Here is a 17,341-nt window from a genome sequence, read left to right on the forward strand (position 1 = left end):
AAAATTTTCAATGTGATGAAAAACTAGGATCTACAACCAAGAATATTTTATCTGGCAAATCTATCATTTAGAGTTGAAGGACTGATAAAGAGCTTCCCAGACAAAAATAAGCTAAAGGAATTTATCACCACCAAGCCAGTATTACATGAAATGTTGGAAGGACTTCTTTAAGAAGAAAAAACATCAAAAACAGGAATAGAGAATGGTAACAACTACATTCCTATCAATGGGGTTAAAAGTGAATAAATCACGAACCAAAGTGAAAATTAAAAAAAAAAAAAAAGGTGTCTGCGGACTGCAGATGCCGGCTGCTATGGTGGTAGCCTCTGTCCCACTTAGCCTATGGGACCAGGCAGCCTCGCCTCTCTGCCCCCTCCCACTTTCTTCCTTTGCAGGGTGATTTCTTATTTCTATCCCTAGTCCTAGGGCTTCTTTTCATCCAGATCCCAGGCAACTTTGCTTGCTGTTTGCTTTGTGTCTCAGCTTTAATTTGGGGCAAGAGGGACAAAGCCTCTATCATCTATGCGATTTTCAACAATTCATTGAAACAATAAATTTTTAAAAAATATTTTTATTTAACTTAATATATCTAAAATATATCACTTCAATATTTCTGTATTTTACATCCTTTTTTTATACTAACCATTTGAAATCCAGGGTGCATTTTACATTCACAGCACATCTCAACATGGCCTTGCCACATTTCAAGTGCTCAGGAGCTACCTATGGCTATGGCTACCATTATTGCACAGCACAGTTCTAGAATTTTTTATAATCTATTGAGATTTAGAATCATTCTGTTTGGCGATGTGTTGTCCCTCAGGGGAAAAGCAGAATGTTTTTTCAGGACCTTGAATTACGTTTCACCCAAAAGATTTTTTGAAGATTTCAGTTCAGATTGTCTATTGAAAGGGAAAGGCAAAGCCCAAAATGTTGATTTGAAAGGAAAGAACACACCATTTGAAACAAGAAAGTCTTTATTGCTGACATCTGAAAGATAGTACTTCAAGCTTTAATTCTGTAACCATCTGCTAGTTATAGTATAGAACTTAAGCTGAAATGAAAGCTTAAAGGAAAACTGGTCATACTTTAAACAGATAACATCAGCATTTCAGATATTATTATGAAATAGTGTTGACAGTAAATGTCACAGACATAGTACAAACAAAATACATTGTATTAATGAGCCCTGCAATTACATAGTACAAACAAAATACATTGTATTAATGAGCCCTACTAGTGCTTGTAGTAGTTTGGAATGAAATGCTGTTTCAGTGTGAATTTTTAGCTTATTTTAGCACTTCCTTTCCCAAAGCTATTTAGGATGGCATTTTAGCTTCTTTTAAAAATGCTATTATGACCGGGCGGGCGGGGGGTGAAGGGGGAATTTAAATAATTTCTTCAATTAAATAAATAAATAAATAAATAAATACAGCTATTATGGATCCTGAAATTGTCTTTTCATGAAAGAGCATGAAGGTGTTATTTAACCATTGTCTTTCAGTACCATGCGGGAGACTCTGAAGTATGTCTATGGACAACATGGAATTCGAAAAGGATTATATCGTGGTTTATCTCTGAATTACATTCGCTGCATTCCCTCTCAAGCAGTGGCTTTTACAACATATGAACTTATGAAGCAGTTTTTTCACCTCAACTAAGAAAAAATTGTGATTTCCTTAATAAACTCTCAGAAGGAGGAATAAAATGTTATTTTATTTTTTAGGAGAACATTACTTGAAGGAGGATATTTACCCTGTCACAGGAACCACTGGTATTTTAGTACTTGATTTTTTTATTCATTACAAATAAAAAGTGCTTACTATACTTTTTGATGCCAAAAGTTATACCGTAGAACATTTAAAAAAATCCCTAAACTGATGCTGGCTAATCAGTTAGGTTATTTGAAACCTTTTAAAAGTGTTGTTTGGAAATAGAACTAACTTAAAATAGGATTCAAGAGGTCGCCATTAGCTTTATCATGCTGTTCCAAGTTTTTAATTGTAATCATGATTCCCAAAAACTCTAATATTGGTTGTTATTATTATTATAATAAACAGGCTTGGTTATATTGCAGCAGAATGATGAGAACTGAATTTTTAAGTTATATAAACCATAGCTTAGAAGCCAGCACTGAAGTATTATTCTTATTATTTCTCTTTTCATAATTCTGCTCTACTGGATAAAAGGACAAATACTTTTTCTCTTCATTTTTTAATAAAAATAAATGTATTTAAAAAGTCATATAGAGACTCAACAGTAAATGAATAATTTTCAAGTATTGCTCAAATGTTATTACCAAGTACTATGACTGATATAAATGTTTTAAAAAGTCAATATATTTTCCAAAGGCAGTAATAATAAATATTGGATATCTTTGCTTTCAAAACAGATTAGCATTATAAATTCATGTTGTTAAATTATTTGATGTATACTAGAAAATTTATTTGAGTGGACTCTGAAATATCCATTTGAAATATCCATTAAATAGTTGTGAATGTCAAAGGCTTTTTCTAAGGAATTATGTTATGATACATCAACTAGTTCTTCCATGTAAAATAATTTTAGTGCAATATAAACTTAAATAGAAATGTAAAACTGATTTGAATTGCTGTCCTTTATAGTAAAATGGTTTAAAATGTTAGAATTCCATTTATTGTGTTTATAATACCTTTTATGTTTTATTATAAGCATGATGGAAAGTGAAGGGGAACAGTTTTAGTTTTGTCCTCAGAAATAGTGATTTGTAGAATTGATGTAGTTTTTAAGACATTAGAAAGCTAAGGTGAAAGTTATTTTTGCTTCAATTTTTTATTTTTTGCATAAAAGATTTCTTGTCATATCTTGGTAAAAATTAAATGAACTAGTTTCATTTTCAAAGTCTTTATTTTAAAATAAATATGTATCTTTGTATGGTTTATAAATGTACCTGCAGCTAGAAATACATGTGTTCCTAGACTATTTTGGATATTTTCATTTCTGGGTTACACCGTAGGTAAATATTGTTATCTAGTCTCAAAATTATTTAAATGTATAAAATAAGTACCTCAGTTATATTATCAATAAAAAGGACTGTGAATATTTTTTTAAATATAACTTTACATTCTGTGTCTTTTATAGAATACGTAGGGTATTAAAAATAAATTTTATTCATATTCTGACAATATTTCTCTTTTAACTATTTACATTATTGAAGCACAAATGTTAAACATAAGCAGTCAGAATGGAAGGATATTTAAAATAATGACTGTATTTATATCTGATTTATTTCAGATTGATAACCCAAGTGCATCTTGCCAGATTCTTTTCTCTTTGAAGATTGACTATTTCTGTTTTGTTCTCCATTATTACTGTTTTCCTGCCTTTAGGTTGTTATACCCCTCTGATCTATAGAATGGGACAGTAGTCTGGTCTAGGGATTGATAAGTGAGGTACCACTCCTAGCTCTCAGTGGTTACCTGTATGGAGGTGGAAAGGTTAGTGGGTATATGTAATAATCTTCTTACCCTATTCTTCCCAAGGGTACTCAACATTTATTTATTTACTCAGCACCCATTATGTGCCAGGCATTATATCAGCATTATGGGGGCTTACCTTGGGAGATCTGTTAGCTGTACTTAAAATCTGATTTGGATGCTCAGTAATATCTAACACGGAGTATTTCTCTAATAGAGTATGTACCATACTTTATGGTATCTGCTTGTTTACCTGTGTCCCCCCAGTTGGTTCTCTCAAGGGTAAAGCCATGCCTTCACCCCTATAAGTAGCACAAGATGTGGCATGAAATTGGTACTCAGTGATGTTTACTGATTGGAAGAAGGAAGGATTAGTCCTTGTTTTTGGAGATCTTATGTTCTAGTAGGGAGAAATGAGGCACAAATAGCTCATGGAAAGAATAATTTAGAAAGAAAGTCATTTGGTTTATTTCACAGAAATGAACCAACTTGTTGCTAATTTGATCCAGGAAGAATGGCAAATAATAAAACTTGTTATATGAGTAATGCATTGCCTTGCTGAGTTGGGCCAATGATACATGACACACTTGTATAGCAATGTACACTTTATACAGTTCCTCACATCCATTCTTTGAATACCAGACACTGCGTTAGGCACTAGAAATCAATGAGAATAAGTCATGTACATTTCCCGAGGACTTACTATGTTCCATGCCTTGTTTTAAGCAGTATAACAATACTATAGTACAACAATACTATAAGATAGGTACTATTTAATATTCCTTTAGTACAGATGGGAGGCCCAGGGTGATCAAGTAACTAGTCTAAGTTCACACAATAAAAAGTAGAAGTAGGATTCAAATTCAGCCGGTTTGAATCTATAGCCTATTCTACTAGCTATGATGCTGTGCACAGTATAACACAGTATAACACAGTAGCATTCTATTCAAAGGAAACTATTAATGTGTCAATAAATTTGAACATGTCAAATATAAACCAATCAATCATATGATTACAATTTATTAAAGGAGTAAATAGATTATGTGATAGAAAATAATGTGGGATGTAAAGATCATAGCTATTTTAGAATGGCTCAAAAAAATTTTTTTTGATGTGTTGAATTTTAACTAGACATACAGAGGATAAAAAAGAAACAGCCATGCAAAAAGTTGTGGGGGAAGAATGGTCCAGGTTAAGAGAAAAGCACATACAAAATCCCTGAAATAGGAAAAAGCTTGGTTTGACATAGGAAATTTCGGAATGCCAGTATGAATGAAACATTGTGAGTGAAGGCGTAGCAACAAATGGGATTGGAGGAGTACACAAAGGCTAAATCATATAGGGCTCTATAGGATATGGTAATGATTTTGTCTTTTATTCTAAATGAAATGGGAAATCTTTGAAGATTTTCAGCAGAGGGATAAAAATGTCTGATTATATTTTTACAAGGATCACTCTGCTATGCCAACAATGGTTTTCAGTTAAAAAAATAAATTAAAAAAACACCAGACAATAGAAAAAAAAAACAAACCCGAAATTCATTCTTTAAAAAGATCAACAACATAAGTCCCTAGCTACACTAATAACTAAAAAAGAAAGAACATAAATTACCATTATCAAGAATGAAAAAAGAGGACATCACTATAGATCCTATGGGCATTAAAAAGATAAGGGATTTCTAAATAGCTCTTTAACAAGGAAATGACAACTTAGATGAAATGGACAAATGTCTTGAAAATCACAATCAGAGCTGACATAGATGAAACAAAATCTGCACAACCAATTAAAGAAACTGAATTTATCAAAGATTGTTTTGTAAAGAAAACTCCAGGCTCAGATGGTGACTTCTCTTGAACATCTAAGGAAGAATCTTATACAAACTTTTAGAAATTAGAAAATAGCGCTTCCCAACTCATTTTATGATGCCAGCATAACCTAGATACCCAAACCTGACAAAGTTGTTACAAAAAAAAGTTGCAGACCGGTATCCTTCAAGAACAAAGATGGAAAAAACCTTAACGTATTAGCAAATCAAATCTAGCAATGTATAAAAAGTTTATCATGACCAAGTTGAGTTTATCCTAGAAATGCCAACTTTAAGAACCAAAGTCAATAGTGTAATTTCTCATAATAATAAAGGAGAAAAACCATGATCTTTTAATAGATGCAGAAAAAGCACTTGGCAAAATTCAACATTGATTCAGAAAAAGCACTTGGCAATATTCAACATTGATTCATTATAAAAACTAATCACATTAGAAGAGACCATCCTCGATCTGATAAAAGGCATCTTGCCAGATTATATTTTCCAATAATATATCCCATTCACATGCTCTTCTCATGTATCATTGACATTCACCCCATCAAGAGGTAGAGACTGTGTTCCCTCCCCTTGAATCTGGCTAAATGGGCATTTGACTACAGTGAAAGTGATGTTATGTGACCTCTGAAGTTATGTCATGATGTTGAAATGGCTTTCATTTGGTCTTTTGGAATACAGCCACCATGCTGTGAGGAAGCCAAGTGGCTTCTGTAGGGGAACTGATAGCCAGCATCAACTTGCCAGCCATTTGTGTAAGCCATCTTCAAAGTGGATCCTCTAGCTCTCAGCTGATGCTCTGTGGAACAGAGACAAGCTCTCCCCCAATCGAAAATTCATAAGTTAAAAAAGGATTGTTGTTGATTTAAGCTACTAAAATTTGGAGATTTGCTTTTATTTTATATGTAGTATTAGATAACCATAACAGGTATCTATAAAACCCCTAGCATCATATTTAATGGTGAAATAGCTAGCATCATATTTAATGATGAAATATTGAACGCTTTCCCACTAAGATAAGGTAGAAGGCAAGGATGCCCAGTATCACAACTTCTATTTAACCCGTGAACTTAGGTAAGAAAATGAAATTAAAAGCATAAAGATCAGAAAGAAGTAAAATTGCCTCTATTTACAGATGATGTGATTATTTACATAGACAGTCTTAATGAATCTACAAAACAACTACTAGAAATTACAAGTGAATTTAGCAAGGTGTCAGGATATAAGGTAAATATAAAAATTATATTTTTATGTACTAGCAGAAAGCAATTGCAAAATAATTTTAAAATAAATATAAAATACTTAAATTTAACCAAAATTTGTAAGATCTCTACATTGACAATTACAAAATGTTGCTTAGAGACATTAAAGAAGATATATATAAATGGAGAGATAAACCATATTTATGAATATAGACGTCTATATTGTAAAGAAATAAATTCTCTCAAATTTATAGATCCAAAGCAATCTCAGTCATAATTCCAGCAGGCTTTTTTGTAGAAATTTACAACCTAATTCTAAAATTTATATAGAAATGCAAAAGACCTACCTAGAATATCTAAAGCAAACTTAAAAAAGAACAATGATATCACTACCTGACTGTATGACTTACTATAAAGCTGTAGTAATTGTGACAGTGCAGTACCGGCATAAAGACTGACAAACATCAAAAGAGCAGAATATCAATCTGTCCAGAAACAGACCGATACTAATATGGTTATTTGACTTTTTAACAAAAGTGCCAAAGCAATCCAAAGGGGAAGGAAAGTCTTTTTAACAAGTACTACTTGAAAAATTGGATATACATATGGGCGCATGTGTGGAGGGCCTGGGACAACTCAATCTCTGCCTCATACTATACACAAAAAATAATTTGAGATGGATCATAGACTTAAATGAAAAAATCAATAAAGCTTCAAGAAGAAATGTAGGAGCATATCTTTATTACTTAGGAAATAGAAAAGACTTCTTAGGTCACAGAAAGCAAAAATCATAGAAGAAAAATGGATAAATTAGATTCATAAAGATTAAAACTTTTGCATATCTAAAGATCTTGTTAAGAAGATGAATAGGCAAGTCACAGACTAGGAGAAAATACCTGCAAAACCTTCCTGACAAAGGTCTTATGTCCAGAATTATATAGAAAATTTCTGTAACAATAATAAAATGACAATGCAATTTTTAAAAACGGGCAAAGGATTTGAACATTTTACAAAAGAAAGTGTAGAAATGACTGAGCATGTAGTAAAGTACTCAATAATATTAGTTGATGGAAAAACAAATTAAAACTAAAAAGACTGACAGCATCAAATGTTACCAAGGATGTGCAGAAGCTAGAATGTTCATATACTGTTTGCGGTAGTGTAAAATGTTACAACCACTTGGATAAAGGTCTGGCAGTTTTTTATAAATCTAATGTAAAACTACATATGGCTCAGAAATTTCACTCCAAGATATTTACCCAAGAAAAATAAAAGCATCTGTCCACAAAAAAACTTATACAAGAATATTTGTAGCAGCTTTATTCAAGATAGCAAAATTCTGTAAATAGTCCAGGTGTCCATCAACAGGGGACTGGGCAAGTAGACTACCATTCAGCAATAAAAAGGAATAAATTATTCACTCATGTAAGGATGAATCTCAAAAACATTATATTGAATGAAAGAAGCAAGATACAAAATAGTACATACCATATGATTCCATTATATAATTCTGGAATAGACAAACCTAATCTGTGGTGAAAAAAAAATCAGATTGGTGATTGCCTCTCTAGTAGGGAATTGCCTGGGAAGGGCATGAAATTTTCTGGAGTGATAACATTCTGTATTTTAGTAGGGGTTTGGGTTAAACACATTTGCCCAAATTCATCAAATCGTACACATAAGATTTGACAATTTCATTTTATGTAAAATTTAAATTTTACATGTAAATACACAAAAAATTAAACTATCATAAATATTAAGCTCTAGCTAATGATATGCATACTAAATATTTAAGGGTGAAATGCACTGATACCTATTTTGAAACACATTAAAAAAACATGAATTCATGGATGGATAGGGGAATGACTAGATAAATATACATGTGATAAACTAAAGATAGCATAACAGTAATTGTAAACTCTAAGTGATAGGTATATGGGTGTTCATTATATAATTCTTTTAGCTTTTCTGTACATTTGAAAATTTTCATGATAAAGTATTGGGGAAAAGGGTTGAATTACAGGGAGAAAAGAATGGGAAGCACATGTAGGCATCCACTGCAGTTTTACAGACATAATCATCAGGTGGTGACAGTGGAGATGGAAAGGTGCGGAGAGAAGATAGTTTTAGAGGCAGAAGCTATTGGTCTGCCTATGGATTTAATGTGAGTAATAATAGAAAGAAATTAAGGATAACTTCTGTGTTTCTGGCCTTATCCTCTGGGTGGATAGTGCTCTTATTAAAAATAATATGTTTGCGGGTGAAATAAATGTTCCGTTTTGGCCACGTTGTAATTGAGAACCTCCCCTCCCCAATAATATTTCTAAGTATAGATGTCAAATAGTTGGATTCCTGAATTCAGGGGAAAATAATTGCCTATAAATTTAACTTTGAGAGTTGGCAAGATAGAGATGGTATTTAAAGCTGTGAAAATGGATGGAATAACCTAGAGATCTAATAGATAGATAAATTTGTTGAGAGCTGAACTCCGAGGACTTTTAACATGTAGAGGTTGAGCAGAAAAGGAAGAGATAGTAAAGGAGCCTGAGGAAGGCCTTTGAAGTTGGAGTAAAATCATTTGGGTGTGGCGTCACTGGTTCAAAATCTGTATTTACTGCATGCAAGGCTTTTCCAATTTTTTTTTCAAGAAGTTGCTCATAATTTTTATATCAATAAAAATGAATAAAAATGAATGTGGGACAGCTCTTGATAAAGACTAAGTTAGGTGACAGGCTTATGAGGTGATCATTTTATATTTTACACCTTTCTGTACATTTTAAATATTCTGTAATATTATTTTTGAAGGTGGTTAATATTCTACATAGGTAAAATAAATTGCTTTTTAATTAAAAAAATTAAAAACAAAAGGAAAGTGAATAGGAGTTGAAATTGATAGCCTTAAAGAATTCTTTAAAAAAAATTTGGTCTGGAGAGTGGTCAAGAGAGGAATGGGGTAAATTTCTTGAAGGTAACATCTTTTAAAAGTGGGAGATATTGGGCCACATTATAAGCCTGGGAGCAATCCAATAGTGAGGAACAGATTACTGATACAAGAGAATGCGGGAATAACTGAAGAAGCAATGACTTTGAGAATACTCCAGGCCTTGGCATTTTGAGTGCAGAGGATTTGCTCATTGAAGGAGGATGGCTTTTTCAACTTGAAAAAAGTAGAAAGAGGTTTTAAGGCCGGTGTGGATATTGGTAGTTTTATAGACTTACTCGTAGCATGACGAGAAAGTTCCTACCTGACAGCTTGTATTTTCTTAGAGTTTTCCATAAAAAAAAAAAAAAAAAAAAAAAAAAAATGGAGGAAGAGAGGTGGTTTTCCAGGGAACGCAAAATTCTGAAAGCTAACAAGGGAGGCCCGGATTTGAGAAACTGCAAATGGTTCTGGTTCCAACTAAGAGCGTGCGCTGGGAATGGGTTGGCTTGTCTAAAGAGAAGGCAAGAGCATCTAGTCTCGGACAGATTATGAAGACACCCTGTTTACCAAAACCCAAGGAAAGGGAGCAAAGCCGCTTTCAGGTCCCGGGTCGCCCCGGCACAGGGATCCACGTGGAACAAGCCCCAGGCCGGAGGGGCTGCCCGCGCAGGTCTCTTGGGACCACGGCTGGTCGGCGCATGCGCACGGCGCCTCACGGACCCGCGCTCCTCTCCCTTTGCCCCGTTTCTCCGGGTGCCCCTGATTTTACCTGGCGTCTGTTTGCGGGCTCCGCACCTGGGATGGAGCAGCTGGGTGATCTGGAGCTGCTCATGGAGAAGAGTTTCAGAGAGAAGGCTGAATCGCCGGCGGAGCAGTAAGCGGAGCGGGGGGAGGGTCTGGGAGCAAAGCGGGAGATTTGAAAGAAAGGAGCGGGAGAGGTCGCACCCACCCGACTCGCGTTCTGGGGCGCCAGACGAGCCTTCAGAGCTGGGGTCTGCTTTGCAGGGTCCTTTTGGGGGGCCCCACTCGTACCAGAGCCTGGAGACTGTCCGTTGCCCAGCAGTTCTTTCCCTTGATTTCACGTCTTTCCCGAATTTGGAGAGTCCCAGCCACTTTAAATGTCTTCAAAAAAGGAAATTGTAACTGTGAGATGCTTTTCTCGTTTAGTTGGAGACCTTATCCCAAGGAGAACGCTGCATCCTCATGTTGGTTTGAATGGTCGGGGAAACGACCCACGATCATGGTGTGGAATTATTTTCAATAGCCATAACTATTCAGTAGCCATAATTATTTTCAGTAGTGGTGCTAATTATTGTTGACAGACCTTTGCGTTTTGGGAGTTTGATCAGCAATACCTTTGGGGAGATCTTTAAGGCGTCTCAGCTTACCTTGGGACATTCATGGCCTGAGGCTGTGTAGAGTAGGTGAATGAGGAGGTTACAAAATATTAGAACCTAGGGTGGGTGACGTAATTTTAGAGTAATGTGAAAGACATTTGGTGTTATAATTCGAGGGGTAATGACTTTTGCCTCGGAGTCTTAACCGCAATCAAACTGGAAAGATTTAAGAGAAACTTAATGTTTTCTAGAGAAGAGATTATTTTGCATAGTTTCAGGCGGCTAGGATCAATAGATAAAAGTATTGTGAAATTGATTTACCCATTATGAAAGAAATTTCTGAGTTTCTTTATGAAGGAATGAGCTAATATGTTAAGCTTGCTTTGTCTACAATGCAGGGGGGCTGGTTTATCCCCAGCGAGATTTCATAGAAGGATTTCCTGCCTTAAATAGGTTGGACTAGGTGGTTTCTAACTATGCTCCTTATTTAAAGATTAATATGATTCTGTAGCTTACAGTAGGACTTCAGTGAACCCCTATGCTATGTATGCTTTTCTATAACAAACATCTCTTTTATTTACAAAGAGGATAGTGTCCAAAACATTCCCTTTCATTTATTTTTTGAGAAAGTTTGCACCACTGGTAGGAATGTGTTGTTTCGTGTTTTTCAATTTTTCCTTAATCCTCATAATCATGGGGATTAATGATTATAATTGGAAAAATCCATATCGTAAGCATTGCTTCTGGGAAGTTTTTATAATATTCTATGTCCTTGCTTTTTAATTTTTACCTGTTTTGGCTAATGTCATTGTGGTAAGCTTTCCAGAAGAAACAAACCTAAAAACTAGAAGGTTGGTTTTTAGATAAAGGAGATTGGATAGCTTCTTATTTCATGCTTGTGTTACATTGGTTTTGTATGTGTATATTTTAGGAAGGTGAAAGCTTCCTTTTCTAAAACAGTCCTAAGCCGAGGAGTGGATAACCGGTACCTGGTATTAGCCGTCGACGTTGTACAGAATGAAGAAGGAAACTGTGAAAAGCACCTAATCATCACTGCTTCCCAGTTGCTAGACTATAAAGAATTGTGCATCCTCAGGAATGACTGGTAATTTTTGTGTGACTTTTAGCACTGATCTGGAAGATTCTTAAGGGGACCGTCTTAAAACCCTGGGCTTGTGTGCATGTCGCTATAATTTAATTATTAATAAAGGGAGTATATTTCAGCCTGAATTAATTCTACATAAAAATTGTCTTTTATTCCAACATCTTAAATCCCTTATTCCAAAATTTGCTTTTTATTGTCGTTTGAGCATAAGTACAGAGGAACTTATTAAATGACAGCTTCCTATTTCCTGGTACTTTTCTATTTTAAGATGGCAGCTTAAAACTCAGATTCTTACTACAAGGAAAATTAATTACAGCATAAGAACATTCTTTGAACCTAGATTTCTCTACTCAAGTGAAGTGTGATATGTGAGGGGCAAAGTGGAGACGTAGAGAGAAGGTGGAGGTGTAAATTTGTCTAGGTTTTTTCTCTAGGCTTCAAGTTGAATGGTTTGAACTAGTTAAATAGGATTTTATTCTTGGTACATTTGGTTTGACTTCATGCCCCAAAACTTATAGAAGCTGAGATATTCTGTAGTCTTAAGAATTAGAGAATTAATTATTAAAACAACATGTCTATAGTTAGAGCTTTATATTATACCATTAAAGATTTGATAGCTTTTTCAGTAGATGATGCTAAAGCAGTTTTCCATTTTGAGATTTAAGGAAAACTCATGGTGTATTTCAAAGGTGGAAAGGGGTAAAATGACTAGGAGTTGATTCAGAAGACTACATCCTGGTATTTAATTTAAAAAAAAAATCCAGAAATTTAGAAATACATATTTCTTCAGATTAAATGTTTATTTTTTGAAGCCTCCTTACTAAATTTAAGTGCAGGAACCTAAACTATGTATTGATACTTTGACTTTGGTTTGTTTTTAGGTGCTCTGTACCAGTAGAGCCAGGGGACATCATTCATTTGGAGGGAGACTGTATATCTCATACTTGGATAATAAATGAAGATTTTGGATATTTGATTCTGTATCCAGACATGCTGATTTCTGGCACAAGCATAGCCAGTAGTATTCGATGCATGAGAAGAGCTATCCTGAGTGAAACTTTCAGGGTGAATAATATTAACAGCTAGTTTCTACAGGGTTTTAGAGTTTACAGAGCACTTTTACACTTTTATTTTACTTAATCCTTTCAACAATCCTGTGAGGTAGATGGTATTAATCAGCTTCCTTTTACAGATGAGGGAAATCAGGTTAAGAGAGGTTAAGTGACTTGCCCAAAGTCATGTAGCTAGTAATTGGCAGTCCTGGGACTCCAAGCCAGGTGCCTGAATCCTTTGAATCTTGTCAATGCTAATGAAATAATTAATTCTAATGATAAGGAAATTAATTAAGTGATAATTTTGTAATTTAATGCATTTAGACATTTCAAAACTTGGCTTCATATGATTCTCAATAAACTAAAAATAAATGTCACAGTGCCTTTAAAATAATTATGGAAAATTTCAAATATAAATCACATAAATGATTATAATAACCCCCTATGTACCTTTTCTGCTTTTCCCAAACATATTAGTTTGCAAGTAAATGAAGACGAGGTTTTTAAAAAATATATAAATACAGTATAATATTTTTATCATACACAATAAAACAGTAATTTCTTAATCTAATGCTTGGTTTATATCTAATGTCTTTTATCAAAAATATCTTTTTATTCAGTTGGTTTGTTAGACTCAGTAGCCAAACAAGGTCTTTGCATTATGTTTGGTTGATATGTCTAAGTTTCTGCCTTTGATTCACCCCCTTTGTTTCAATGCCATATATTTGTTGAATCTGGGGTTTTATTTGTTAAAAGCTTCCTCCTCCTTGCAGAGTATTGTTTTAGTTACACAATTAATCTACACGTATGTAGGAAACCAAAATTACAGCTGAGCAAGAAGAGAAAAAGAAAAATATATAGATTTTCTGTTAATATTAGTTGTCACTTACTGTAGTTTATTTTATCCACTTTTTTCCTTCAGTTGAGGGAAAATATCAACTTTTTTTTTAACCACATATTATAAGGTAGACCTGAATATTAATCTATTAAAACTTTATTTTAAAATAATTTTAGATTCATAGAATTTGCAAAAATAGTACAAGAGTTTCTCTGTAAATTTAAAAAATTCCTAATGGATGGTTTGGTGAACTTTATCTACTTTTTTGATAGCTTCAAGTTAATTGAAAAATAGTGTTTCTTTTTGAGTGGAGAGAATTCTTGCTAAAAATCTCTACTGTAAGTTTAAATTTTGTTTGAATAATATCTTTTACTTGCATGAGTTTATGAGCTATGCCTTTATTGACTTTTCTGTTTGGGTAAATTATAAAGTGAAATTAGAGGTGATTACATTCAGTATTTGAGAATATGTTGAACTTCTTTATATTGGTTAATTTATTTCAAATGAAAATATATGGATTTTAAAAGTAACTCATACTTGTAAAATAATTCAGATCATTCTGAATAGAAGAAAGTGGAAGTCACTTGTAATCCCACCCACCATAAAAAACAGGTTGATATTTTACCATTTGTCTTACCAGTGCACATTAGCCATGTAGGTAATAAATAGGTAATAAATACACATTTATGTCTGTTAATATGTTGTGAGATAAAATTTTTGAATGATTAAAAATTTTTTTTGTAGAATTCTGATCCAGCCACACGCCAAATGCTGATTGGTACAATTCTCCATGAAGTTTTTCAGAAAGCAATAAATGATAGCTTTGACCCAGAAAAGCTACAAGAACTTGCTTTTCAAACTGTTCAAGAAATAAGGCATCTGAAGGAAATGTAAGTAGTTATGAGATCACTGTGGGTTCAATTTTATTATATAACTTCTTTCCTAGAACCTCTAAGCTATTTGGCCATTAGACTAGTCAATGTAAATTAGTGTAATACTAGAATGCAGATTATAGGGTTGTATTACCTGCAGTTCTGTGAAAAAGGTTCTAAAATTGCATATCAAGAGCTCTGGCTAAAAATATTCTGTATATGTGCACAACAGACTCCTTAGCTGCTCTCAGAGAGTGTGAAAAACTTTTTGCCTTAATTTTAGAAACAGTATGACACTGAAAATTGTATGAGTTTGGCAGTCCGATAGATCTCGTTTCCAATTCTAGCTTTGCCGATTTGATGATGGAAGCAGTTACTTAAAGATTTTGAAAAAGGTGATAATGCCTATTTTGCATTGTTACAATGGAGATAATGTATGTAAATCCACTAATGGCTAATCACTGGCATTTTATGAGTGACTGATACATGCAGCAAGGATTGGCATACTCTGCTGTCTCTGTTTCTTTCTTGACTACTGCAGCCCATCTTTTCTCACGGAAATGTTTTTATTAGTGATGATTGTGATCTCCAGACTAGTTGACATCAGTCTGCTTTCCGAGACGTAATTCTGTTTTTACTATTTATATGGGAAATGTTGGCAGAGCTAGGGTTGCCGATTTTGTCTTCTCAGCTGAACCAACTCTTTCAGAGGACTGATAGGCCTCTGCTCTCTTCCTTTTTTTCTTTTTTTCACCCCCCCCTTGGTTCCAGTTTAATAGAAATTACAAAAAGTCAAAAGTAATGCCCCACTACTGTACACATCGGTTGGCCTGACCCCTAGCAAAGTTCAGGCCATTTCCTTCAGAAGAAAGGCTGGCCTCCCTAACCCCTGCAGGAAAGGCCAGTCTTCTCCCATACCACATCTGGGATAAGTCTAAGATCTCGTGTTTTAAGCATGACAGTAGTACAAAAGAAGTTTTGTTCTTATGGCTGTCCACTGCCGCCTGACCCTAAAATGGCCCAGCACTCATTTCTGCTCAGAGAAATATTTTTTGCTCTTCTGGACATCAGGCTTGATGATATCACTGCCAGGCTTCCAGCCAGCTGGGCACATTTCCCCATGTTTGTCAGTGAACTGGAAGGCGTGAACTAGTTTCAGAGTCTCATCCACAGAGCGGGCAACACGGCGGTCATTTATGGTGATCTGCAGAAGGATACCTTTATCATCAATGTTAAAGAGGCCCCTGAATGAGATGCCTTCATTAGCCTTTAAAACCCCAGAGTCCTGAGCACTGATGCGCTTGGGGTCTGACATTACTGGAATGTTTATGGGTCCCAGTCCTTGTTTCTTGGGAGTGTTGATCTGTGCCAGGTGACAGAAGTGAGAATCCACAGAAGCACCAATCACTTGGCAGTTCAGTTTCTTAAATTCTTCTGCTGTGTCACTGAAAGCAGCACTCTCTGTTGGGCACACAAAGGTAAAGTCTTGACCTTTACCTTTCTAAAGTAAAAGAAGAACACATATTTTCCTTTGTAGTCAGATAGACTGATATCTCTGAACTGACCATCTGGCAACAGCTGTGGCTTTTAAGGTGGGGGTCGAGGTGCCCAATTTTAGCATTTCCTATCAACATCTTGCTATCAGTAGCCTTGAGACAAAGATACCACGAGCAGTCAGGAAGAAAATGCCTGCTCTCTTCCTTTTTTAAGGCTGAATAATATCCCATTGTATATATATAGATTACATTTTGTTTATCCATTAATTAGTCGATGGGTATTCGGGATGTTTATTTGGATATTTTTGTCCTTGTTCACTTTTTTCATATTTATGCTTTTGTATTTAATTTCTTACTTTGGCAGGTACCGCTTAAATCTGAATCCAGACGAAGTAAAACAAGAAGTAGAAGAGTATCTGCCTTCATTTTCTAAATGGTCTGGAGATTTCATGAATAAATGTACTTCAACAGACTTCCCTCAGATGCAGCTGTCTCTGTAAGAAACCCTCTTTGCTTATATGGTGTTCTTATGTTTAGACCAGGATTTATTCTGTATGTCAAATTAAAACCTTTTGAAGATTGAGTTATTAGAACTATTTCATTTTCTTATTTTATAAATTATAGTCCTGAGCATCTTTTTAGGGCAAATAATAATCTAATGAATAGAAAATTCCATTTTCATTATAATAAATCATCTAATTTTTGTATGTAGGTATTTTAAATAAAAAAAATTGTAAATATTTGGGGGAGTTCTTAATTTCATATATATTTCTCTGTGTTACTATTACATGTGGACTGCCATATGTTAATTATCATGGATTTGTGCTATATGTTTAAATACTGTGTTTAGCCATCTAATTTTTTTTACTTTTTCTCTCCTTAAAGTAATGTTGATATAAATTTATAGGTAATACTTTTTTTCTTTTTTATAATTCACCTATTCACCAAGTATTTATTGAGTGCCTAATATGTGCCAAGTAATGTTCTAGGTGCTGGGCTTACAGTAGCAGGAAAAAAAAAACCACTGGCTGCATGAAGCTTCTGTACTATTGAACAAGTAAACAACAGTGTGCCAGATTGTGATAAATGCAGTGTAGAACAGTGGGGAGGGGAAGAAGGAAGGAAGAGTCAATGGGCCATATTTCCCTAGAATGATCAGGGAAGACATCTCTAATCAAGTGACGCTTGAGCAGAAGCCTGAAAGAAATGGAGGGAGCTGTGCTGCTGTTTCCAGGAAGAGCG

General features: G+C 34.5%; 2 protein-coding genes and 1 pseudogene across 5 annotated transcripts in view; 2 read left to right on the forward strand and 1 right to left on the reverse strand.

Annotated features, from left to right (window-relative positions):
* The window catches only part of SLC25A16 (solute carrier family 25 member 16), a 38,042-nt gene extending 34,876 nt beyond the window's left edge, over positions 1-3,166 (forward strand). For 2 of the 3 annotated variants that reach the window (XM_006915571.3, XM_025049359.1), the window contains one exon: positions 1,505-3,166. In XM_006915571.3, the coding sequence (XP_006915633.1) occupies positions 1,505-1,661 (157 nt within the window). In that variant the 3' untranslated portion in view covers positions 1,662-3,166. Of the gene's footprint in view, positions 1-1,484 lie in introns of all 3 variants that reach the window. The other variant, XM_025049360.1, reaches the window with a different exon arrangement.
* Positions 3,167-10,089: 6,923 nt separating this feature from the next.
* Positions 10,090-17,341, forward strand: part of DNA2 (DNA replication helicase/nuclease 2) — a 33,335-nt gene continuing 26,083 nt past the window's right edge. For both annotated transcript variants that reach the window (XM_006915573.3, XM_015592279.2), the window contains exons 1-5: positions 10,090-10,273; positions 11,668-11,841; positions 12,723-12,906; positions 14,476-14,621; positions 16,464-16,595. In XM_006915573.3, coding sequence (XP_006915635.2) covers positions 10,098-10,273; positions 11,668-11,841; positions 12,723-12,906; positions 14,476-14,621; positions 16,464-16,595 — 812 coding nt within the window. In that variant the 5' untranslated portion in view covers positions 10,090-10,097. The remainder of the gene's footprint in view (positions 10,274-11,667; positions 11,842-12,722; positions 12,907-14,475; positions 14,622-16,463; positions 16,596-17,341) is intronic.
* On the reverse strand, positions 14,639-16,272 carry LOC102898193 (annotated as a pseudogene).

Source organism: Pteropus alecto, unplaced genomic scaffold (genome assembly GCF_000325575.1).
Source record: "Pteropus alecto unplaced genomic scaffold, ASM32557v1 scaffold155, whole genome shotgun sequence".
Lineage (NCBI taxonomy): Eukaryota > Metazoa > Chordata > Mammalia > Chiroptera > Pteropodidae > Pteropus > Pteropus alecto.